Source organism: Otolemur garnettii, unplaced genomic scaffold (genome assembly GCF_000181295.1).
Source record: "Otolemur garnettii isolate 467f Iridium unplaced genomic scaffold, OtoGar3 scaffold00009, whole genome shotgun sequence".
Classification (NCBI taxonomy): Eukaryota; Metazoa; Chordata; class Mammalia; order Primates; family Galagidae; genus Otolemur; species Otolemur garnettii.
In genome coordinates this window covers 4,193,987-4,218,102 of record NW_003852404.1, presented here as the reverse complement: position 1 = coordinate 4,218,102, position 24,116 = coordinate 4,193,987, and the positions used below count along the sequence as shown (strand labels likewise).

The 24,116-nt window shown below is 36.4% G+C and overlaps 1 protein-coding gene across 1 annotated transcript in view; it reads right to left on the bottom strand.

Annotated features, from left to right (window-relative positions):
• EIF4G3 (eukaryotic translation initiation factor 4 gamma 3) overlaps positions 1-24,116 on the bottom strand; it is a gene marked incomplete at its 3' end in the record, with an annotated part of 304,720 nt that overhangs the window by 157,263 nt on the left and 123,341 nt on the right. Inside the window, exons 4-5 of the mRNA XM_023509712.1 lie at positions 15,258-15,353; positions 13,771-13,884 (exon numbers count right to left, since the gene is read on the bottom strand). Coding sequence (XP_023365480.1) covers positions 13,771-13,884; positions 15,258-15,287 — 144 coding nt within the window. The remainder of the gene's footprint in view (positions 1-13,770; positions 13,885-15,257; positions 15,354-24,116) is intronic.

The window sequence follows — 24,116 nt, the reverse complement described above, 5'->3', positions numbered from 1 at the left end:
ATGATGCCATGACACTCTACCCAGGGTGACAGAGTAAGACACCATCTCCAAAAATAAAAATAAAAAAATAAAGAACTTTATATGCTTTTATATCCTTGACATAACATTTTACAGACCTACTTTTACTCAAGTTCACTGCATTTATAGTTTTACAAGGACAAGTGATCTAAAACTTGTTCTATCCTTTAAAAAGTACAGCACACACAAACACACACATACACCAGCAGAGACTCTAATTAATCTACAGAAGGTTTAAAGGAGCTATAATGGCTAGCAATGCAAAAAATTAAAAATAGATGGATTCTCTTCTTTATACTTCTTAGCCATTCAACTGAAATTGCATAGATTTAATAATGGTGCAAGATATTCAGATTCTAAGAGGGGCAGGTATGCCAGTAAATCATACAATATTAAGGGAAATGTATGAATGAGTTTCCCAAACTGCTGGCAATCTTTCTGAATTTCTTTTCTTCTCAACTGAGTAGTGAAGAATCATTAAAAGTCTAACACTCGGGCGGCGCCTGTGGCTCAAAGGAGTAGGGCGCTGGTCCCATATATTGGAGGTGGTGGATTCAAACCTAACCCTGGCCAAAAACTGCAAAAAAAAAAGTCTAATGCTCCTGAAGGGAAGGCCAGCACAAGTCATTTTGTCTATCCAACTACCTACCTAAAGTTTAAATGCCTTTTACAATATGCACTTAGAGATATGAAACTTTTAGCTCAAGACACAAATCCTTTCACAGTTAAATGGTATTCTGACACAGCAAAAGTCTTTCTTCTAATGGTCCCAAATTTTTCTCTACATATCACCTACCACTTGTCCAATGTCTATCCTTAAAACTAAAATGAAGTACAATTGTTCTCCATAAGTAACAGACCTTCAAGTTATCTGAAGATCGCCATCACTGCAAATTTTCACACCACTGTCAATCTGGTCCCATTGCTCAGTGACACTAAGTACAGAATTAAATACAAGAACCGGGGGGGGGGGGGGTGTCTGCCTAGAATATAGTTGGCACTCAACTCAAAAAATATATCTTTTGCTGAATGAAAAGGCAATATACCTCTCCTACTCTTGCCAATTATAATGACATTAATGAAACTAAGAACCATAGATGCTCCTTCATTAGCCATATTTTACTACTGCTTGGAAATTTTACTTGGTACTGAGTTACACTCATTTAAAATGTTGTTAATCTTCTTTACATCTAATCTAGCTAAATAAGCATGTTCTGAAGCTCAAATGAGATATTTTCTATTTTGTTCCTTTGCAAATTTTTCAGACTAAATTCAATCCAGCATTTCAGATTGCACAGATTTTTTTATTTTGATTATATCATGCAATATCAAGCTATATGACCATCAGAAAATCTGACCGACATGTAACACACATAAGTGGCAGATCAAATTGCTGAAAATGGGCAGGTAGAGAAAAGAGAACCATGCACAAGGTGAGAATTATCTCCCTAAACTTCATTTTAATCTATTCCAAGTCTTTTGTCAATCAACAGTTTATTGATATACCAGGAGAATGGCAAAAAGGTGACAGCTCTCGTTTAAAGTAGTACTTTGGGGAGATCCAAAAAGGTGCGATACATTTAAAACAGAGGCTAAACTTGGGGTTCTCATGTTTATTTACTTTCCCAGAAGCCAGAAGAAAAAGTATTTCTTCTTGGAGAATCTGTCTGTAGTAATTTGTACCACTGCCCAAAGTTTCCTAGCCAAAAACACTGGTAATAAAAAGTATTTAAAGATGCTGGTAATTACATCATTTGTCATGATTTTGCTCACTGAAAGTATCAAAACACAAAGATGTAACAAACTATATAATCAGACATTCTCTGCAAAGAAGCTATTCATTTTCAGCAAGCAGAAAAATCCTATTCACTCATATCAGTTTTTCCCATGTGGGGCAAAACTCTTGAGTACAGGGATACTTCATTTTATTGAACTTTGCTTCTTTATTGTGCTTAACAGATACTGTTTTTTGCAAGTTCAAGATATGTGGAAACCCTGAATGAACAGTCTATCACCACCATTTTTCCAATAGCTCAGGCTTACAAAGGATTCAGAATAGTACATAAACCTAGCTGACAGAGCAGCAGCAACAAGTTTTGAGACAACTGACTCCAGTTTCAAAAGAAGTAGGTAAAATGTGGGTAAAATGCTATCAAAAAGCATTACATGTTACAGAGAAATCTTTTGTGAAAGGAAAAGTCAATCAATGTGGCGAAGTTCATTGTTTTCTTTTAAGAAATTGCCACAGCAACCATCTCCCTGATTGGTCAGCAGCCAAGAACATCGAGGCCAAGTTCACCAATAAAACAATGACAATTCAGTGAAGGCTCAGATGATTGTTAGCAATTTTTAGCAATGTAAGCATTTTTGATTTAAAGTACATTTTTTTAGACATATGCTATTGTACACTTACAGACTACAGTACAGAGGAAACATAACTTCTTTTTGGAAACACAACTTCTATTTGCACTGGAAAACCAAAATATTTGTGTGACTTGCTTTATTGAGATATTTGCTTTACTGCAACCGTCTGGAGCTGAACCAGCAATTATCCTGAAGGTATGCCTGTAGTTAACTAATTTGCAAAGTAATAAATAACTATCAAAATTATGCTTCTGAAATCCCTAGCTTTATGCAATATATAGTTAAGCCTACTAAAAAGATACAGAGCAAAATCTGAACTTAGGAATTTTTTTTGGTGTCTTTTAAAAGTCTAAAGTGCTCTTGAATGCTATTACCATGATTCTCTGACAAATTACAAAGGAACAAGCTGTAAGAGTGTCCATGTAATGAAATATCACTCAGAAAACAATCTGATATTCTACTGATTCACAAAAATATAATGAAGGTTATTCTGATCTAATTTTTCTGTATTACCCTGCATGTATTAATATTATATAATTTAGGTTTCACTAAGCATCAGGAGATAAAAAGTATAAGCCCTGGAGGTGAGTCGTCTTTTACAGTAGCCACTAGCCATATTTGAGTACTTAAAATTAAAAATACAGCTCTTCAGCTGCATGAGCCACATTTCAAGTCCTCAGTAGCTGCATGTGGCTAGTAAAGCTACAGAATCGAATGGCGTGGGTACAGAAGATTTCCATTATCACAGAAAGTTCTATTATATAGTGCTGCCCTAGAAAGTTATGTCAGGAACAGGAGGTATTTTACCAGATCATAAAGGAGAGCCTGGGAAACAAGCATCCTCGAAGACTACTTCATTCATAGCTAAGAAACAGCTTGGGAAAGGAGGGAAGACAGGCCATCTCAATATTAAAGGAAACTGATACTACATTCCAGAAACTATGATAGGCAAGTATTTTATTGTCATAATTCCTGTAGGAAATAGGTACTGTTATTGTATACCCTAGATATCATATTACTTGTGAGCATATTTTACCCATTTTACCAACAAGAAAGCTGAGGTCCAAAGATAATTTCTAGTGAAGAGGAAACTGAACCCCAGTTTAGTGGGCTCCCATCATGTATTTTCTTCATTATCTATGCTGACATTCCTCAACTACTTGTAAGCAAGACACCAGGTAATACTGCCCATCACTGACTCACATCAACCACCAAAAAAATTAAAGAGTTCTGGTCATAAGGTTGTATAGATGCTTCATCTGTTTTCCTATTCATACACATTCAACTCTGATGTGTCAAGTCTGGCCCCAGAGGCAAGCCCTAAGCCTTAATTTATTAAAATGTCCAAATCTAAGAAACTGCCTAAAGCAATACGAACATGACTCAATCAGCAATGTAACAGCACAACTTTCAGGTGAGAAATTTTTAGGGGTCTTAATGAAAAACAAAAAATCAACTTCAGCTGTTGTATTGTTAAGACTTTTTTTTTTTTACTTGGCAAAAAGAAACCAAACTGCAGCAGGAAAACATGCACAATTTCAATGTCTGCCACCGGGTAACATGTACCTTGATGACACATAACTACCACCACCACCATCACTACCGCTACCACTACCATATACTACTTTTATAAACCTCGTTACGTGTTTGTGCTAAATCCAATGGCTTTGAATGCAGCATATTATTCAGTATTTGTGAAAACTATGTGAACTAAAACCATGTATCAACAAATTGGAAAATGTTTATATCCTATGAATACTTTTAAATACCAATTCCCTAGCATTTCTCACAATGAAAAGTCACAGCATATAACCAACACTTGTGAAAACGTAAAAGTACAATACGGACAGGAACAGAAGTAACTGAAAAACACAACCACACAAATTTAAATGACCAAATACATGAAATAAACACCACAAGCCAAAATCTAAATTACACCATTTGGCTTGTTTTAATTCTGAGTATACTTTCTGTTCTTTCAGTTTCTAGTTACCTCAGGACACTCAAACATCAGTGTAAAAATAGTTAACGTATTTCTAAAACCAAGAGTATTTTACATGAAAAATGACTTAGCATTCTAAGTAAAGCATATCTTGCTTTACCTTTGAAGAAAACCATAATTCTAAGAGCTCTTCAGATTATAAAATATAAAAAGAATAAAGTAACCTTATTATTCTAAAGAACCCCTGGACCCTAGACAAAAGACCCACATGGAAGCCTTAGGTCTTCCCCTCTGCCAGAAGCTCTGCTTTTCTACTCCTTCTGTAATCCTTTCTAATAAAATCCTATCTTACCACTAAAAAAAATAAAGAAAGAAAGAATCACTGGAAAAGATAAAAATCCAATAGCAAAGAAGATGCAGCTGACATAATACTAATCAGAGCAAAATATTCCTGATATGCAGGGACTGAAAAAGATTGCTAGGTCACCAAACAAAGTTAAAGATCTTCTAAATAAAGTAATTCCAAGAAACATATCCTATAGCAGCTTTTAGCTCTGTTAAGAACAAAGAAAATGTTTACCATTTAAAATCCTGTTATTTTTGTTTCACTTTAATTTGCAGACACTACGAGAGCTTTAAGATACACAAAATTATAAACGTAAAAATACTTCGACTATATTTTCACAAAAGAATCGCCACATTATATGCACTTAGGCATTTTTATAAACCATTTTTGAAAATACTCTATTAATTTTCTTGAAGTGCTATTAAGCTCACTTTCATAGGCATGAACAGCTTCTTCAGGGCTGGAAAATCTTTCCCACTCATATTTTTTTTACATTTGAAAATAGAAATAATCTCATGGGGCCAAGTTAGGACAGTAGGGTAGATGAGTCACAAGTTTTATCCTTTGTGGACTCCAGGAACAGAATGGTGATGTTGGCCACGTGGGCAGATATACTGTCACAATACAATATGGTCCACCCAGTCCTGGCCTTGGCCGCCATTCTTAAAGTTTCCAGAAAATCTGTGTTAGGCATACTGTTGTAAACCACTGATCAGTAATAGTCCTTGTTCCTCCAAAGGAATAGCTGCAACACAAAGGCTTCTGAAGAAGAAAGTTGCCACCATTTTCTTTCTAACACTTAAGGGCTTGCTTTACTTTTGTTGATGGATTTCTACTGGGAAACTAACAAATCAACACTGTCAACTAATACTTATTCTCTAGATCGAACTTAAGATCTACGAAATCCAGGTTTCATTACTAGTAATGATGTCAGAAATGAGTCTAGACTTGCCTCCGTTGAATCTGACCAACATGTCTTCGTACCACTCAACATGGATGCACTTTTGTTCATCTGTCCAAGTGTGAAGCATCCATCTAGATGAGACTTTCCTGACTCAAAGATAAGCATGCAAGATTTTGAACATCATTGGTGATCCGATCTGTAGTGCCATTTAAATGTCACTTGACTGTTTTCACAAACCATTTTCCACAGTGACAGCATTTTCTTCAGTCACTGCAGTAGTCACCGGTTGCCTATTTCTCTCCTCATCCTTCAGTGAAGTTCGGCCTCTTCTTAATTCTTGAAACCACCAAAAAATTGTCACGCAGAAAAGAATAAGGTACCCAAAAGCATTCAAGGTTTTAGAGCTCATTTAACCCGCTTTTAAAATCATAGAAAATCATCATGCAAAAGTGTTCTCTTCCCAGTTCCATAGCTAATGCCAAGTGAGCACCACACAGATGGAAACAAATGAGGCCTTCTAGCAACACTGCTAAGCCCAGCAGCAAATTCAAACTTGCATGGGTAACTCAGAAAGGACACCACTGTCAACTCTATTTCTTAGAACTGAAATAATGGGCCATAACACAGTCTGTCTCAAATTTTTCATAATGATTTTCATCGCCTCATTTTACATAGAAAAAAAATACAGGTTCTAGATTACAAAACTGAATGATGTTTTCTTTTCACAAGCCATTACCTTTAAATAGCATACCTGAATAACAGCTCATCTTTGCAATGTTTACAGAACATACATTGCAAGTTTTACTGAGCATCCACAAAAAGTTACATACTTGATACTAAACTGTAAAAACAACAATCATGGTAAACATTATCCAACATCAAATTATTTTTTAAAAAAATAAGATCAAAGCATTTAAGTGAGGAAACTATTCGCTAATCTCAAAGCTAATTCTAAACCTTGGTTTAATTCTATCTGGCCTAAGTATACAATTATAGATTAAAATAAAAAAGATGTGTGACCTTTTTGTGCCTTCAATTCAAATCTTAAGCACAACAAACCAAAAATATCCCAGGACACAGATGTTTGCCCTTTAAAAGTATATTCTCTGTATACACTAAATGTTTCTTCTTCACTGTGTGGCTTTCATTTTACAATGAATACAGTTTTGTATTGTGGGCAGGCATCTACATCTCCATAAATCAGATCTGAAGAGAAGATCCTCTGAAGTACAGATTCAGTGAGTGATTCCCAAATGGGAATTATTAGAGTATCACTTCCATGGAGAGTATCTGGAAATGTTTTATTTTCTGTCACTGGGAGAATTCTACTACAATTCTACTATAATCCAAAGGTTACTAAAATGAACTGCAACTTACAGGACAGGTGGTCATAGCCGGTTCTCTCACCCAAAATACTAATTAGTATCTATTCCATAATGAAACAGACCAAACCGGTCCCACATGGATGTAGAACAGCAACTTCTTCCTAACAATTTATCCTATACCATACACAATATGCTGCTTTAGTTACTACCTGCTTGGCAAAGCCACATCCACCCGACATCTTTCTCTCCCTCTTCCTCTATTTTTCAAGGTAACTGCTGTAGCTGCCTCAGCAAGGGTATAAACATCCTTACCCACTTCATTCTCTCCGGCATAATGAAAAGTATTTAACTGGTGTTTAGAAAAGGAGGATACTGGAGAAAAAAGTGTCGGTGTCCTATGGATATTATACATTTGAAATCATTGCTCTAGATTTATGCTGCATCTCAAGAATCCATTTCCAAGAACTATTGTCAAAAAGTAATTATTTTTCTTGTTAATGAATAATAACTATAATATACATATATTCTTCTACTTACTAATTAATAGAAACAAGTGGTAATTTCACTGGCATCATCCTATAGTTAATAGTCAGATCAATCTGCTAACACTGTATTGAGGCACAGAGGCACATTATCAATGAAAAGTGAGGACTGAGGCCAGGCATAGTGGCTCATGCTTATAATCTTAGCACGGTGGGAGGTCAAGGCAGGAGGATCAAGGATCACTTGAGCTCAGGAGTTGAAGACCAGCCTAAACATTAGTGAGACAGCCCCCCCCAATACTAAAAATAGAAAAACTAGCAAACGTTGTGGTGGGCACGTGTAGTCCCAGCTACTCAGGAGGCTGAGGCAGGAGATTCACTTGAACCCAAGAGTTTGCTGTGAGCTAGGTTGATGTTGCCACATTCTAGCCTGGGCCACACGGTGAGACTCTGCCTCCAAAAAAAAAAAGAAGTGGGGACTGAAATCAATCTTTTCTGATAAAGATCTCAAAATTCTTCTTGATTACTAGAATTAAGGAAAGACAAAATGCATCACATGACTTTAATGCTTATAAAAAAAAGTTTCTCTTAGAAAAGTGAATTTCCTAAAGCTGACTATAAGTCTTAAATACAATATGATGCTTTGAGGACCATAAATGGTGAAAACAAGCTTTTAAGTTTCTGCTACATTCATTAAGAACACTAATATTTTTTATTAACAGTCATTAAGAGGCTGGTTAAATGTAATAAAAAGAAGGGCCTGGGCTATTTAGTAATATGGCTCTTTTTCAAATTTCACCCATAATTCCAACAATCTACACTGCAGACAATATGTCAGAATAATTGTGACCAAAGACAATGTTGGTTCCTTCTACTAGTACTCTGCCTTAAGCTATCAGAAATTATTTATGAAAGAAACCAGGGTTTAAAAAACACAGACATGTGAACAAAGAAATCCAAGGATGCCATACAACATCAAAGAGCTCAGAACACATTTTTCCCCCTTAAATTTCTCCACTTACTTCATAAAATTTCTTTTCACTCTGCTTCTTTTTAATTATTTAGTTATTTTGTTAACAGTTTGGCTCTGTCGCCTGGGCAGGAGTGCAATGGCACAATCATGGTTTACTGTAACCTCAAACTCCTGGGCTTAAGTGATCCTTCTGCATCAGCCTCTCAAGTAGCTAACGACTCCAGGTGCGTGCCACCACAACCTGGTTAATTTTGTTAAAACTTTGTGTACAGGTAGGGTCTTATATGTTGCCCAGGATAGTCTCCAACTCCCAGCCTCAAGCAAAACTCCTGCCTCAGCCTCCCTAAGTGCCGGGATTATAGGCATAAGCCACCATGTCTGGCCTTGCTCTGGCTTCTTCCTCAAGGGTTTCCCTCTTCAGAATATCTAGGCTTGGCCCTAGATTAAAATTTAAGCCTTCCTTCTATTGTCCTTGACTACTCTTTTTTTTAATTAGGATTACTCCTTAATTTAAGAACTATCATCTTTATCATCAGTAGTAGTAATTCAGACATCCTGGATCCGTACTGAGTGTCAAACACTCTGCCAATCATTTTATTTGCATTATCTCATTTATTCTTTATCAATAGTCTTGATGGTATGACTGTCCCCATTTTACAGGTGAAAAAACTAAGACTGAGAGCAATAAATAACATATCCAATTTAACAAGGAAGAGTCAAACCCAGATCTACCTGATGCCAAAGTATAAGCTCCTAAAGCACTTTATAATACTATATCCCTCAATACTAAAAAATACTCGAGTTTCAGTTCTTTATGAAATCCAAAGAATAGCTATCCACCTCCCACAACCAACTATCTGTTAGTTCTCCTGCAAAGTACCTTTAGCAACTGAAAATTTGCTTTGCCTTTACATCCTCCAAACTGGCAAGGCTACATTTTGAGAAACAGAGTCAGTTTTGTGTTAAATCCCTGAAGGCAATGAAAGCCTTCAATTAAATAATTACACTTACTAAGAATTCTAATTATGATACCAAGGTAAATATATGTTGCATAACAAGAATATTAAAACAGTTACCATTTATTGACTACTTACTTTGTGTCAGATGCTTTATGTACATTATCACTAGGATAGAGAGTATTTTTTCTCACTTTACATATCAGGAAACTGAGGCTCAGAAAAGAACTGCTTAATACAGTTGCTTACACGGTAGGGTTGGTAATATAAACATGTATCTGTCAGACATTAAACCCAGGTGCTTTCTATTACAGCAAGAGGAAAATGTTTCAAAACACATTTAAAAAACTAAGGTGTGGGGGGCCTGCAAGTCTTTGTTTCTCCCATACTGCCACCTGTAGTAGATTCCTGCTCAATAGTGTAGTGTTGGCATGTATTTTTAAAATTTTTTAATTTATACCATTATTTCATTTTAAAAAACAAACAGGCTAAAAATATTACAATCTCTATTTTCTATGTATCCTAAGAATAAAGATAATTCTATACAGCAAATGAAAATACATTGCTGTTAAACAACTTGTTATTTAGGTCTAAGTTAGTAACCAAGATTAAGTGGTTTTAGAAATACTAATGTTACTTTATATACATCAATACAAGTTAAATCATAATGTTAACAGAAAACCCTTAGAATGTTGCCTGCTCCATTCAGTTAAAATTAAATTTAATACAGAGATCCACAAAATCTGTAAGGGCTGAATGTCTCTAAGTTTTTTAAGGCTGTAAAATTATAAAGCAATCTCTTTTTAGAAAGAAAAAAATTGCAGTATTTTTAAATTGTGCTATAAACAGAAGCAAGTGGGTTTGTTAATAAAATGTAGTGAAATTAGTGAAGGACAAAAAGAATTAAATTACATCAGATAGAAGCTACTCTTAAAAAGAGGAATTGAGTTGTTCCATGAGATGGCAGCATTCTAAGAGTCAGCAGCTACTAATGCCCCCACCTATTAGTTAAGGGTGATAGTGAAGGGGCAAGGGTACAGTACCTGATGATGGGCAGGTCGAGGCCCCGCTGCAAACTGAGAAGAGGAGGGAAAACAAACACAAAAGGAAAGGCACAAAGAGTCAGAAACACCACAACAAAAACCAAAATGTCACACAATATGCAAAAAGAAAAAAAACCCACAAGGAAAAAAAAACACACACAGAACAGTCAAAGCTTTGCTGCAGGACAGTGACAGACAGGTACTAAGATTCAACAGGTTAACACTACTACCAGGATATTTGTCATTTACCAGCTGGGGGGGAAAGCTAAGCTGATAGGCACATAGGGTACCCTCTTGATAATATTTTGAGGAAAAAGCCCTGAAGGCAAAATTAAGCTTGAGGCACTAGATAGTTATATTAAGACAAACGTGAAAATTACATATGTTGTATGTAAATGACATAACTGGAAGAAATGAGAAACGTTTTTACATTACAAGACATAGCCAGGAGATAATTATAAAGTCCAGTAGAAAACAAAGAATGTAATAAGACTAACTACAAATTTTCTTAGGTTAAATGGAATTATCTTATACATGAATGTAAGTTTCAGTATCTTCCCTTCCTCCTTGGGAGTTAAAAGAATAAAATTTCACTATATATATGACTTTAAATGAATATCTAGTAAAGTTTAATACCAGGCATTTCAAGGCAAACAGCTAGTAAAGAACATCAGTCTTTAACATAATTAAGCAAAGTGATACTATTATAGGCTCAAGAAGAAAAAAAAACAAGTCAAACCTCTCAATTATTATATAATAACAAAACACTGTACAAAAATACATACTGCTATCTGATATAACAGTAAAAGCAAAAGAAAATGTAACTCCTCGGCTAAAATCAAAGAATACTTGAAAGTGGATAATATATATCCCAACTCTTTCCCTAACTCAAGATTGGAAGAAAAGGCTTCTTCACCCATGGAATTTTCATTGCCAAACCTCTAAGATCAAATAGTTCATCAGAGTAAATTTAGCTTCCAATACATTTTAACTAAAAAAGATAAAATTTTTGAGGTATGTAGAGCCATGAACTGGCTACTAATACATTAACTATTAGAATGTTAACCACCCTCTTTAATAGTGAAAAGAAAATATTTAGAAAACCATTTGAATATAAACCATACAGGGTTTTTATTAAATATATTTAAGGAACTAATATATAAATTAGTTTTCTCTATACAGCCTTCCTTCTGTCAGCTTATCACTACAGATTAATTAGACTAAAGATTAAGAAACAACCCCTGATGCTCGGATTTAAGTTATGTTCAACAGCAATTTGCAAGTGATTTGGAATTATTCCCCCAACTGCCATTATTGCATATTTTAGAAATTCAACGAACTGCAGATCTCATAGCCACAACGTAGGAGAAAGCTGAAGACAGCTCTATAAAGAATTCGCCTTGGAAGCTAAAATGTCACCTATTGTTCAAGTAATACAAGTGCTTTAATAACCTATATGCCCAGGGTATATCAAGTCAGTCATCATATTTAGCTTATCACTGTAATATGCTTTTTCAGAATGATTATCAGCAGCTTTGATTTTTTCAGAAATTTTTCTCTTCAAAGAAAGGGAGGTCTTACATTTTCAGATTTCCAATTAGTAGAAGAAAACAGATCATACCTCTACTATGGACATCAAGTTTCAAGAATAGGCAATACCATCCATGTGGTATGAAAGTAGGGGATGGAAACAAGATGTTTGTGACACTTTTGAAGAAAATGGAAGAGAAGGGCCACGTTAAAAAATTAACCTGAGTACAGCAGTACCTGTCTTATCACTGTTCCACAGAAAAGGTCCCATTTCTAAGGCTCTAAAATAAAAGATGAAACTATACATTTAGAATGTGCCAGTCAAAAGAGAACTTTCTATGAACAAGAGGAATACCTTATAAAAATGTACATATATATAAAAATTTTGAAAAAAGAAAATCCACGTTAGTGGAAAAGTGACCTGGGAAAGTACCCTAGTCTATTTTGCACTAGTCACCATTGGCTATTGAGTTTTTCATTTGAAATGACAATAGTCTTAATCCTATGGGTAGCTGTAAGCAACAGAACAAACTGTAGTCGCTGCTGGCTCATATTAAAAATAGAAACTTTTATTTCTTTCATCTTTATTTTTTAAACAGGTGTCTTTAAGATGGTGAGAAATATAGATATAAAGGAAAGCAGCCTTCTGTGAACTTGGATCCAATGTTAATGCCACCCACCCACCCACTCTCTCACCCTTTCTGTGCACAGTTGTTAACTGAGCATAGCCAACATAACATTGATGAAATTTTGGCACTTAGCACCACAAAATATAAAAATAACCAAAGGTTACAGTTACTGCAAAAGCCAAACTGTCCCCCTCACTCAATTACACATTTAACAGCTTCACTATTTAAGACAAGCTATTTAAATATAAACTGTTTAAAAAGTTCCACTACAAGAAAATGGAAACAAGAGTTTATTAGTTTTTTTTTATTTTTTAACAAGATTTTCTTTCCACATTATGAATTTAAAATACTATCAAATAGAAAAACAGGCACAGCGATAACCTGAAGCAGGAAGGGGGGGAGGGGGCATTTGAAGCCAGTTGAATTGCAAAGGCAGCTGTCCAGGGAAGAACAGAAAAGCCTAAACTGTGCAATTGCCAATGGCCTATTAATGCAGAAATAGAATGGAGTAAGCTTTAGCTGCTTTACAAAGCCACGGGAAGAGGCCTTTCCTTAGTACAACACCTTACCTCTCCTCACCAGTTGGAACAGCAGTGAGATGGATGAGACTAGACTATGACAACTTGGGATGTAAACAGGAAATACAATCCTGCCATATTTCATACCCCAACTTCACCCACCCAGCACCAACACAAACGAAATAAAGAAAATCGAACCCAAAACAACAAGCAAGAGTAGTATAGGGTCTGCTAGTCTTGCACTTGTTTTAGGGCATGTAATGGAATGTTATATGTGTGGTTTTTAGTAATGGGGGTGGTAATGGTCACTAACAGAGCAGATGGCAAAAATTGCATAGAGGACAGTATCTGAAGAGTTTATGACCACAGAAAAATGGCTGACAACTACAGACATTTTCCCCCTTGATATTCAGTTATAAAATTGAAAGGGGTAAAAAGAAGCCTTAAAATTTGTCTTTTGAATTAAAAAGTATCTAAAAGGGATAACTCACTTTAAGCTTAAAATAAAGAAAAATCTAAATCCCAAATTATGCCTGTCTAATTCCCAATAGAGAAGACCCACCCAATTTGTTATTCTTTTCCCCACTGTGCCTGGCAGAAATTGCCATGCTAGGTTAGACTTTCAGAGAGAAAGCAATTAATGCATTTCTGTTCATCAGCCAATAAATGGATGTGGTCAAAAATAATGAGTGCCAGAGGCACCACTGCCTGCAAGAAGTACAGTTTGTTATATTGCTTACAATGCAGTATTTTATCCAGCCTCTTCCAGCCAAGGACCTGTAAACGGGAGTCTGTTCCAAAACCTTCCTCCTCTTCCAGTTGTCTGTGCAATGTATTGGCACTGTTCTGCTGGGCTGTCAAAAAAACTGGTTTAGAGATGCAGCTCTTCAGTCAGGTTTTGAGCCAGTTCTAACCATGTACATTTAACTCTTTCTTTTTTTCAGTAATTAGAAAAGGGGTGGAGGGTTGGGGAAAGAGGGCCAAAGAATTCTTTGCAATAAGAGCTTACCATAATGCTCCATGTTTAATGATTAGAACCGGAGCCTATCTAAACTGATCTGGTGACATCTCAGGCCCACTCCAAGTAGTCAAGTGTCCACATCCCCAAACCACTCTCAGAACAAAACTTGCATCAGACATCTTGTTGACCATTTCAGCAAAAAAAGATACAAGCAAATAGGCAACTAGGACCAAAGTCCCACCTCTTTAAAATGGTTCCTCCACCCCCTGGAAAGAACCAGACTCTAAGAACAGGTATTGGAGAACAGGGTGACAGGGAAAAGGAAGACAGGAAAAAGGTAAGAAAGAGATTACATTCTGGTGCAGTCTATTCTCTCCTAATTCTCTGAGTAAGTCTTTGTTGCATTTCAATGATTCTAAGTTCATGCATAAAACCAAATGAACAGGAGCTAATGCAATGAAGTATTCTTGCACTCTAGGCAAAAAAGCAGGGGTGGGAAACAAAAAAGAAGATCCCTGTATTCTGAAGAATACACAGAGCTGAGGTACAAAGAGGGATATGAGATACACAATGTGAGATGTTACAGAAGCATCTTCTAGCCAAAGCTAATCATGCAGGGTAGGAAACGACGTTCTAAGGAATGGACAGCCGAAGCCATTGTACACTTTTGTGAAACAGAAGGATGAACCTTGAGTAAATTCTTAGTCTTTGTAGTACTTATTGCAATCCCATATAAAGGATGAACAAAGAGGATGATAGCATTTACACTTGCGTGACAATTTATTTACCATTTGAAGAAATGAATACACCCACTGGTACATTCATGCATATATCTGCATTGTCTAATTGTTAGAATTGATCTAGTGACAGTGATTCAGAAGTCTTACTTCCCAAACCACTGGAATTTCAAAGTCTAATTAGCAAAAATGCTATTTATTTACATAATCATTGTACTTTACTCCTCTCCTAAAATTAACAGTACAACTAATAAATAAAGAGCTAAAATGAAGTAAATTGAATGCTACTAGACATTGCAAAGAAAATCAAGCCACAGAAAGTAAAAAAATATAAAAAGTTCCACCTTGCTTGTACTTAATAAATTATGTCTATAGGTATGGAAACGCAAAGCTAACCACTAGTAGTATATTAATAAATCACATTTGGAACAATGTCTAAAATCCAGTAAAAATATCTACCAAAAGAACCCACCTACTACACACACAAATACAGGTAGAGAGTGTTTAGAACAAGCTTCTGCTTACTTACCGGAGAACGGGTTTGAGGTTGTGAATTCATTGTCTGAGGGGCTTGAGGGTATACCAATGTGGTTGGACCTGCATTCTGTCCAGAGGGATAAGGGGTCTGTCAAAGAATGGCAAGAACAATATCATATTTTGAAAAACTGGGAATTCAAATTCAAAATCTTTTTTTAAATAGAAGTAGTTATTAATGTATTTTACAGATCTTCTTAACTTGTCACAATACCCACTAACTCAGAATCAGTATAACATTTTTTTCAAAGTTACTGAAAACATCTTGGTTATTAACATCAGCAAAGCAAAGTCCAGGTGCAAGGTTTTTTGGTTTTTTGGGGGAGAAGGGGGCATTTGAAGCATTTTATTTGTAAGTATGTATCATATTCCCAGGAAAACAAACTAAAGGTTTTCCCTCCAAGCTTCTGTCTTGCTTCTTTATTGTCAGTACAATGAAACAAACTGAAGTGACAGTAGCAGATTATTCTGCCATTTGCTAAACGTTTAAGTAGCACATCAAATTGTGGGCTAATCACACGTGTTCAACCTGCCTGTGACATTCACAACCATTTTCCCAGTTGTGTGATAAGCAATAACTTCAAATTAACCAATGTAATCATGTTTCATCATCACAGTTAGAAACCAGGCCATGACTGTGCGGCATCACCTAATAAAAACATGGCCTTTGCATCTCTTTTGTACATTGCTGATGCTCTTCAGAACATCAGGCAGGGCAGGACATTCATATGCACCACTCTCTTGGTATGGAAAGATGACATAAAGAGTACGTGTGATTATTTGAAATCCTAAGTGCAAAGAGAAGCTATTTTCAATTCCTCTCTTTCTGAAATAAAAAGTGCCAACAACAAACAAACGCCAACATGGCTGAGAGAACTTATTACTGCTATGATGTGCTTCCCTCAAAGAAGACATCTCAGAGACATAATCAGCAGTCAACATAGTCAACTGTTCTATTATTGCTATAATCTTGTCAAAACTTACATTTTAATCCTTTGAGTGATCCCATAAAAACCAACAATTAATAAGAACTTCACATAAAAGCCTAGCACAAGTGGTAATATAATCCACATACTAACTTACCATAGGTTTCTTGCAAATAAAAATGTAAGCTTTTCATTATGAATCTACATTAAATCTACACAGTTATCTATATACCTGACACTAAGGTTCAACACTGGGCTAGTTTCTTTTCTTACTCTAGTTCTACTAATTCTGGCCCACATGATAAAAAACATGGCAGGAAGTACCTCATGTCTATCAGGTAGTTGGTACTGGATCAAAAATGATGCAAAAATTATTCAAAGATTTCTCACCAAAGGTAATGTTCAACACTGTTTCAGACACTGAATTTATATGTATGTATCACACTCAAATATTCAAAGGCTAGAAGTTTGACTATTTCAACTTAAGAATAAACGGTGAATGAATTTATCAATTCTGGCAACATTGAGATCAGGAATATATTTCTTCAAATTCTATTATAGCATTTGCACACAGTTTTAAAACATAAATTTTATTCTTCATTAAATTAAAGAAAACCATTAGTAAGTAACGAAGCTCTTTCAACTTAGAACATATCTTAGTGCTTCATTCTCAACATTTAAGTTGGTCGTATTTGTTTTTGGTTTTTTTGAGACAGAGCCTCAAGATGTCCTGGGTAGAGTTCCGTGACATCACAGCTCACAGCAACCTCCAGCTCCTGGGCTCAAGCAGTCTCCTGCCTTAGCCTCCCAAGTAGCTAGGACCACAGGTGCCCACCACAACACCCAGCTATTTTTTGGTTGCAGCCATCATTGTTGTTTGGTGGGCCCGGGCTGGATTCGAACCGCCACCTTAGGTGTATGTGGCTGGCGCCTTAGCCACTTGAGCCACAGGCGCCAAACCAAGTTGGTGGCATTTTTAAGGATAAGTTTCTAGTTGTCAAGATACTAAATAAGAAACTGAAATATACTACTCAATAAAACCAAGAATGCTATCTCTTTCTATACTTCAAAGAATTAGGTGAGCACTTTGCTCTCTCATAATGGCTATACTAAAGTTAAGAAAAAGTAACCCAGGGTTATTCACAGAACATGCTAAAAGGGGCAGCACCTGTGGCTCAAAGGAGTAGGGTGCCAGCCCCATATGCCAGAGGTGGCGGGTTCAAACCCAAGACTGGCCAAAAACTGCAAAAAAAAAAAAAAAGAAGAACATGCTAAAAGTATACATGATAGCCACATTTGACTTCATTCAAAATTTTAACAATAGTTTCAACAATGGAACCAAAGAAGGTAACACACAAAATGAACTGAAAAAGCAGCATATGAATTAGTGTTCAGAGACAAAGTTCTTTTATTCAGTAACAGCACTCTTCTTGAACACACAAATAGCTGGGGCTCTGTCCCAATGTGCCTCTTCTAGGCCATAACATTGTTCTCAAAACGATTTTAATAATAAGAAATTTATTTCCAAATAGGTTACGTCTTCTATTATAAATAGACTACAAAACAATCAAGTATGTTTTCATCTTATCTTTTCATGGTATGTATGCCAAGGCTAATTCATACTGTGTAAGCAGTTTCATCTAAATGCAAAGCATACTATCTGATGTAGCCACATCTGTAAGTAATTGTTCTGTGACAATGTATGCCACTGTGTGGCCAACAATATGGAATTTTTAATATCGGCATGTAATGAAAAACATTTGCCATACATCTCTCAGCTCTCTCTGAGCAATCTATACAATTATGAAAATATGTCTATAACATTTTTTATAACATCGCAAATTTAAAGTGTAGAATTAAGTATAAAAGAACCCTATATCTGTGTTAATTTAAAATATATATATGCACATAGTTTACACATCACATGTAAAGATAAAATTTCTTAGGAAGATATATAGCAAACTTAACTTTGGCTACTTTGGAGGAATGAGAGTTGGAAGGAGGATAAAGTATAAAATTTGTAGGTTTTATTTTTATTATACACTGCTATATTATGTGTTTTTCCTTTCCAAGGATCACCAGGATTATTTTTTATAATAAAACTAAGACAGGTCAGACACAGTTGCAAATGCCTATAATCCCAGGACTTTGGGAAGCTGAGGCAAGAGGATCATTTCAAACCAAGAGATTGAGACTAGCCTAAGCACCATAGCAAAACCCAGTTTCTATTAAAAAAGAAAAATGTTATTAGCCAGATGTGGTGGTGCACACCTCTAGTCTTAGCTATTCACAAAAGCTGAGGTAGAAGCATGGCTTGAGCCCAGGACATCAATGCTGCAGTGAGCTATGATTATGCCACTGTACTCCAAGATGGATGACAGAATGACACCAAAGAGATCCCACCTGTTTAAAAAAGAAAGAACAAAGAAAACCTCTGCCTTTCAGTATCCCCACCCCACCCCATGCACATACTACAAAAATGCAAAGCAAATCAGAAAATTCAGTAGGAGGTCTGCTATTTTGTGAACTTCTAAACGAATTTTATACACAATTAAAATTTCATAAAACAAAATAAAGGTTGAATCAATAATATTTATTGAAATCTAGCAAAACAAAGAGCAGGCTATGAGCTATGTGGGTAACTAAGGCCAAGGACAGATGATCATTTTATTTATTTTAATCTTTAAGAAGTTTATTATTAAATCAATAAAGAGATAGAGATAGATATAACAAGTATTTACTCAGCCAGTATATAATCCACTGTAGTAAATTTCTTTTTTTTTTTAAAGCAGAATCTTACTCTGTCACCCTGGGTAGAATGCTATGCCATCATAGCTCATAACGACCTCAAACTCTTAGGCTCAAGCGATCCCCTTGCCTTAGCTTTCCCAAGTAGCTAGGACTACAGGTGCCCCCACCATTACGCATGGCTAGGTTTTCTTTCTTTCTTTTTTTTTTTAATTAAATCATAGCTGTATATATTAGTGCATTTATGGGGTACAATGTGCTGATTTTATATATAATGTAGAATGCGTAATACATCAAACTGGTTAACATGGCCTTCACCTCACTTACTTAATTATTGTGTAAGACATTTATACTCTACATTTAATGTATCTGACATGTACCCATGTAAATGCGCCATAGGTGTGGTCCCACCAATCACCCTCCCTCCATCCAACCTCCCTCCTCCCCTACCCACCCCTCCTCGTCTTCCCTCCTTCATCCTGGGCTACAGCTGGGTTTTATCTTTTTAGTGGAGATAGGGTCTCTCTCTTGCTCAGGCTGATCTCAAAATCCTGAACTCAAGCAATTCACCCACTTCAGCCTCCTAAAGTGCTAGGATAACAGGTATGAGCCACTATGCCTGGCTTGTAGTAATTTTAAAAAAATAAAACATTTAATAATATGAAATAAATGACAAGAGAGAATGCCAAAATTAACCCATATACATGTAGATACGAAATGTACTTAGTAGTATTTTAATTCGTGAGGGTGAAGATGATGGTCCAAAAGGTACAGGTGGCTCTACTCCAAGAGATTTTGGAGGAGAATTTCCCAAACATTGCTAGAGATACAGAACTTCAGATAGCAGACAGTTTCAGAAACTCAGCAAGACTCAATCCAAATAAAGCATCTCCACAACAGGTTGTGAGTAACTTTGCCAAAGTTAAGATGAAGGAGAAAATTCTGCAAGCAGTCAGATTTAAGAAAAGCATCACCTACAAAGGGATAAATATCAGAATAACTGCAGATCTCTCAGCCGAAACGTTTTAAGCCAGAAGAAGATGGTCTTCAACCTTCAATCTCTTAAAACAAAACAACTTCCAGCCTCGGCGCCTATAGCTCAACCGGCTAAGGCGCCAGCCACGTACACCTAGGGTGGCGGGTTCGAGTCCCCAGCCCGGACCTGCCAAACAACAATGACGGCTGCAACCAAAAAATAGCCGGGCGTTGTGGCGGGCGCCTGTGGTCCCAGCTACTTGGGAGGTGGAGGCAGGAGACTCGCTTGAGCCCAGGAGTTGGAGGTTGCTGTGAGCTGTAATGCCATGGCACTCTACCCAGGGGGACAGCTTGAGGCTCTGTCTCAAAAAAAAAAAAAAACAACTTCCAGCCCAGGATCCTCTATCCAGCTAAACTGAGTTTCACTTGCAATAAAGAAATCAACTACTTTAATGACATAGACATGTTGAAGAAATTTGCCATAACTAAACCAGCTCTCCAGGATATTCTCAGACTCATCCTCCACAACGACAAGTACAATGCTCTATCTCCAATAGACTCACCCAGAAATTTTTTGAACAAAACCGAATTTCCACAGTGGTGAAAAGATTAAAATTGTCCACCGGACATGTGAAAATCATGACACCCAAAACACAACTAGGCTTATCAATTCTCTCAATTAATGTGAATGGTTTAAACTGTCCTCTAAAGAGGTATAGGCTGGCTGACTGGATACATAAACTCAGACTGGATTTCTGCTGTATTCAAGAATCAGGGTGGATAAAAATAGACTCAGAATGAAGGGATGGACTTGTATAATACAGGCAAATGGAAACTAGAAAAAAGCAGGGGTCGCAATTTTAGTAGCACATACAATTGGCTTTAAACCAACACAGATAAAGAAAGATAAGGAAAGTCACTACATATTTGTTAAGGAAACACCCAACATGAAGAGATTTCGATAATGAACATTTATGCACCCTACCAGAATGCTCCTCAATTCATAAAGCAGACCCTAATGGATATGAGCAATTTGATATCTTCATGCACTATAATAGTTGGAGATTTTAACATCCCTTTGACAGTTTTTGATAGATCCTCCAAGAAGAAACTAAACAAAGAAATATTAGACTTAAACCTGACCCTACAACAAAGGGACTTTACAGACCTCTACAGAACATCTCACCCTAATAAAACTAAATATACATTCTTCTCATCAGCTCACGGGTCATCCTCCAAAATACATCATATCCTAGGACACAAGTCTAACCTCAGCAAATTAAAAGTATAGAAATTATTCCTTTTATCTTCTCAGACTACCATGGGATAAAAGTTGAACCCAACAGCAATGGGAATCTCCATACACAAACAAAGTCATGGAAGCTAAATAATCTTAGGCTGACTGGTAGCTAAGTGAAAGATGAAATTAAGAAGGAAATCACTAAATTTTTGGAACTAAATGATAACAAACACAAATTATCAAAACCTATAGGATACTGCACAGGCAGTCCTAAGAGGGAAATTTATAGCATTGGAAGCCTTCATAAAGAAAACAGAAAGAGAGGTTGCCAACAACTTAATGGATCATCTCAGGCAACTGGACAAAGAAAAATATTCCAACCCCAAACCCAGCAGAAGAAAAGAAATAACCAAAATTTGGGCAGAATTAAATGAAACTGAAAACAAAAGGACCATTCAGAAGATCAACAAAACAAAAAGTTGGTTTTTTGAAAAAATTAACAAAATTGATAAACCTTTGGCCAATTTAACCAGAAATAGAAAAGTAAAATCCCTAATACTGTCTATCAGAAATGATAAAGGGGAAATAACAGACACTTCAGAAATTCAAAAAATCCTTAATGATTACTACAAAAATCTCTATTCCCAGAAATATGAAAATCTGAAGGAAATGGACCAATACCTGGAAACATGCCACCTTCCTAGAATCCACCTGAAAGAATTAGAAATCTTGAATAGACCTATATCAACCACTGAAAGAGCATCAACAATACGAAATCTCCCTAAAAAGAAAAGTCCAGGACCACATGGCTTTACATTCCAATTCTATCAAACCTTTCAAGAGGAACTAATACCTATATTATACAACTTTTTCCAAAGAATAGAAAAAGAAGGAGTACTTCCCAACACATTCTATGAAGCAAATATCAACCTGATACCCAAACCAGGAAAGGATCCAACAAAGAAAGAAAATTATAGACCAATATCATTAATGAATATTGATGCAAAAATATTCACTAAGATCTTAGCAAACAACTCAACAACACATCAAAAAAATTATACACCAGGATCAAGTTGGTCTGACTCCAGGGTTACAGGGTTGGTTCAACATACGCAAATCTATAAATATAATATATCACATCAATAAAATAAAAAACAAAAACCATATGATTCTCTCAACTGATGCAGAAAAAGCCTTTGATAATATCCAGCATCCTTTCATGATCAGAATTCTTAAGAAAATAGGCATAGGTTCGGGACCTGTGGCTCAAGTGGCTAAGGCGCCAGCCACATACACCTAAGGTGGAGGGTTCAAATCCAGCCCAGGCCCACCAAAACATTCTTTTTTGGATGGCTGCAATCAAAGAATAGCTGGGCATTGTGGCGGACGCCTGTGGTCCCAGCTACTTGGGAGGCTGAGGCAGGAGACTCGCTTGAGCCCAGGAGTTGGAGGTTGCTGTGAGCTGTGATGCCATGGCCTTCTACCCAGAGGGACAGTTTGAGGCTCTGTCTCAAAAAAAAAGAAAAAAAAAGAAAAGAAAAGAAAATAGGCATAAAACTGATAGAGGCCATCTACAGCAAACCCACAGCCAATATCATATTGAATGGTATAAAATTGAAAACATTTCCACTCAGATCAGGAACAAGGCAAGGATGCCCACTGTCTCCACTGCTATTTAACATAGTAATGGACGTCTTAGCTATCGCAATCAGGCAAGAGAAGGCGATCAAGCGTATCCAAATAGGGTCAGAGGAGATCAAACTCTCATTTTTCGCTGATGACATGATCCTATACCTGGAAAATCCCAGAGACCCAACTTCAAAACTCTTAGATATGATCAAGGAATACAGCCACATCTCAGGATACAAAATCAATACCTACAAGTCAGTAGCTTTTATATACGCCAACAATAGTCAAGTCCTGAAAAAACAAGGACTCTATTCCTTTTACAATAGTGCCAAAGAAGATGAAACATCTAGGAATTTACCTAACAAAGGATGTGAAAGATCTCTATAAAGAGAACTATGAAACTCTGAGAAAAGAAATAGCTAACGATGTTAACAAATGGAAAAACATACCATGCTCATGGCTGGGTAGAATCAACATTGTTAAAATGTCCATACTACCCAAAGCAATCTACAGATTTAATGCAATCCCTATTAAAGCACCATTGTCATACTTTAAAGAACTTGAAAAATAGTACTTCGTTTTATATAGAATCAGAAAAAACCTCAAATAGCAATACATTGCTCAGAAATAAGAACAAATCAGGAGGTATCACATTACCAGACTTCAGGCTATACTATAAATCTGTAGTGATCAAAACAGCATGGTATTAGCACAAAAACAGAGCAGTAGATTTATGGAACAGACTAGAGAACCAAGAGATGAACCCAGTTGCTTATCATCATTTGATCTTCGACAAGCCTAACAAAAACATTCAGTGGGGGGAAAGACTCCCTATTTAACAAATGGTGCTGGGTGAACTGGCTGGTAACCTGTAGAAGACTGAAACTGGACCCTCACCTTTCACCATTAACAAAAACCGATTCTCACTGGATAAAAGATTTAAACTTAAGACATGAAACTACAAAAATACTTGAACAGAGTACAGGGAGAACACTTGAAGAAATTGGTCTGGGAGAATATTTTATGAGGAGGACCCCCCAGGCAATTGAAGTAACACCAAAAATCCATTACTAGGATCTGTCTGATCAAACTAAAAAGCTTTTGCACAGCCAAGAGCACAATAAGTAAAGCAAACAGACAACCTTCAGAGTAAGAGAAGACTTTTGTAGGTTATGCTTCTGACAAAGGTCTGATAACTAAAATCTACAGAAAATTCAAACTTATCAATAAGAAAAGAATAAATAGGGCGGCGTCTGTGACTCAAGGAATAGGGCGCCGGCCCCATATACCAGAGGTAGTGGGTTCAAACCCAGCCACAGCCAAAAAAAAAAAAAAA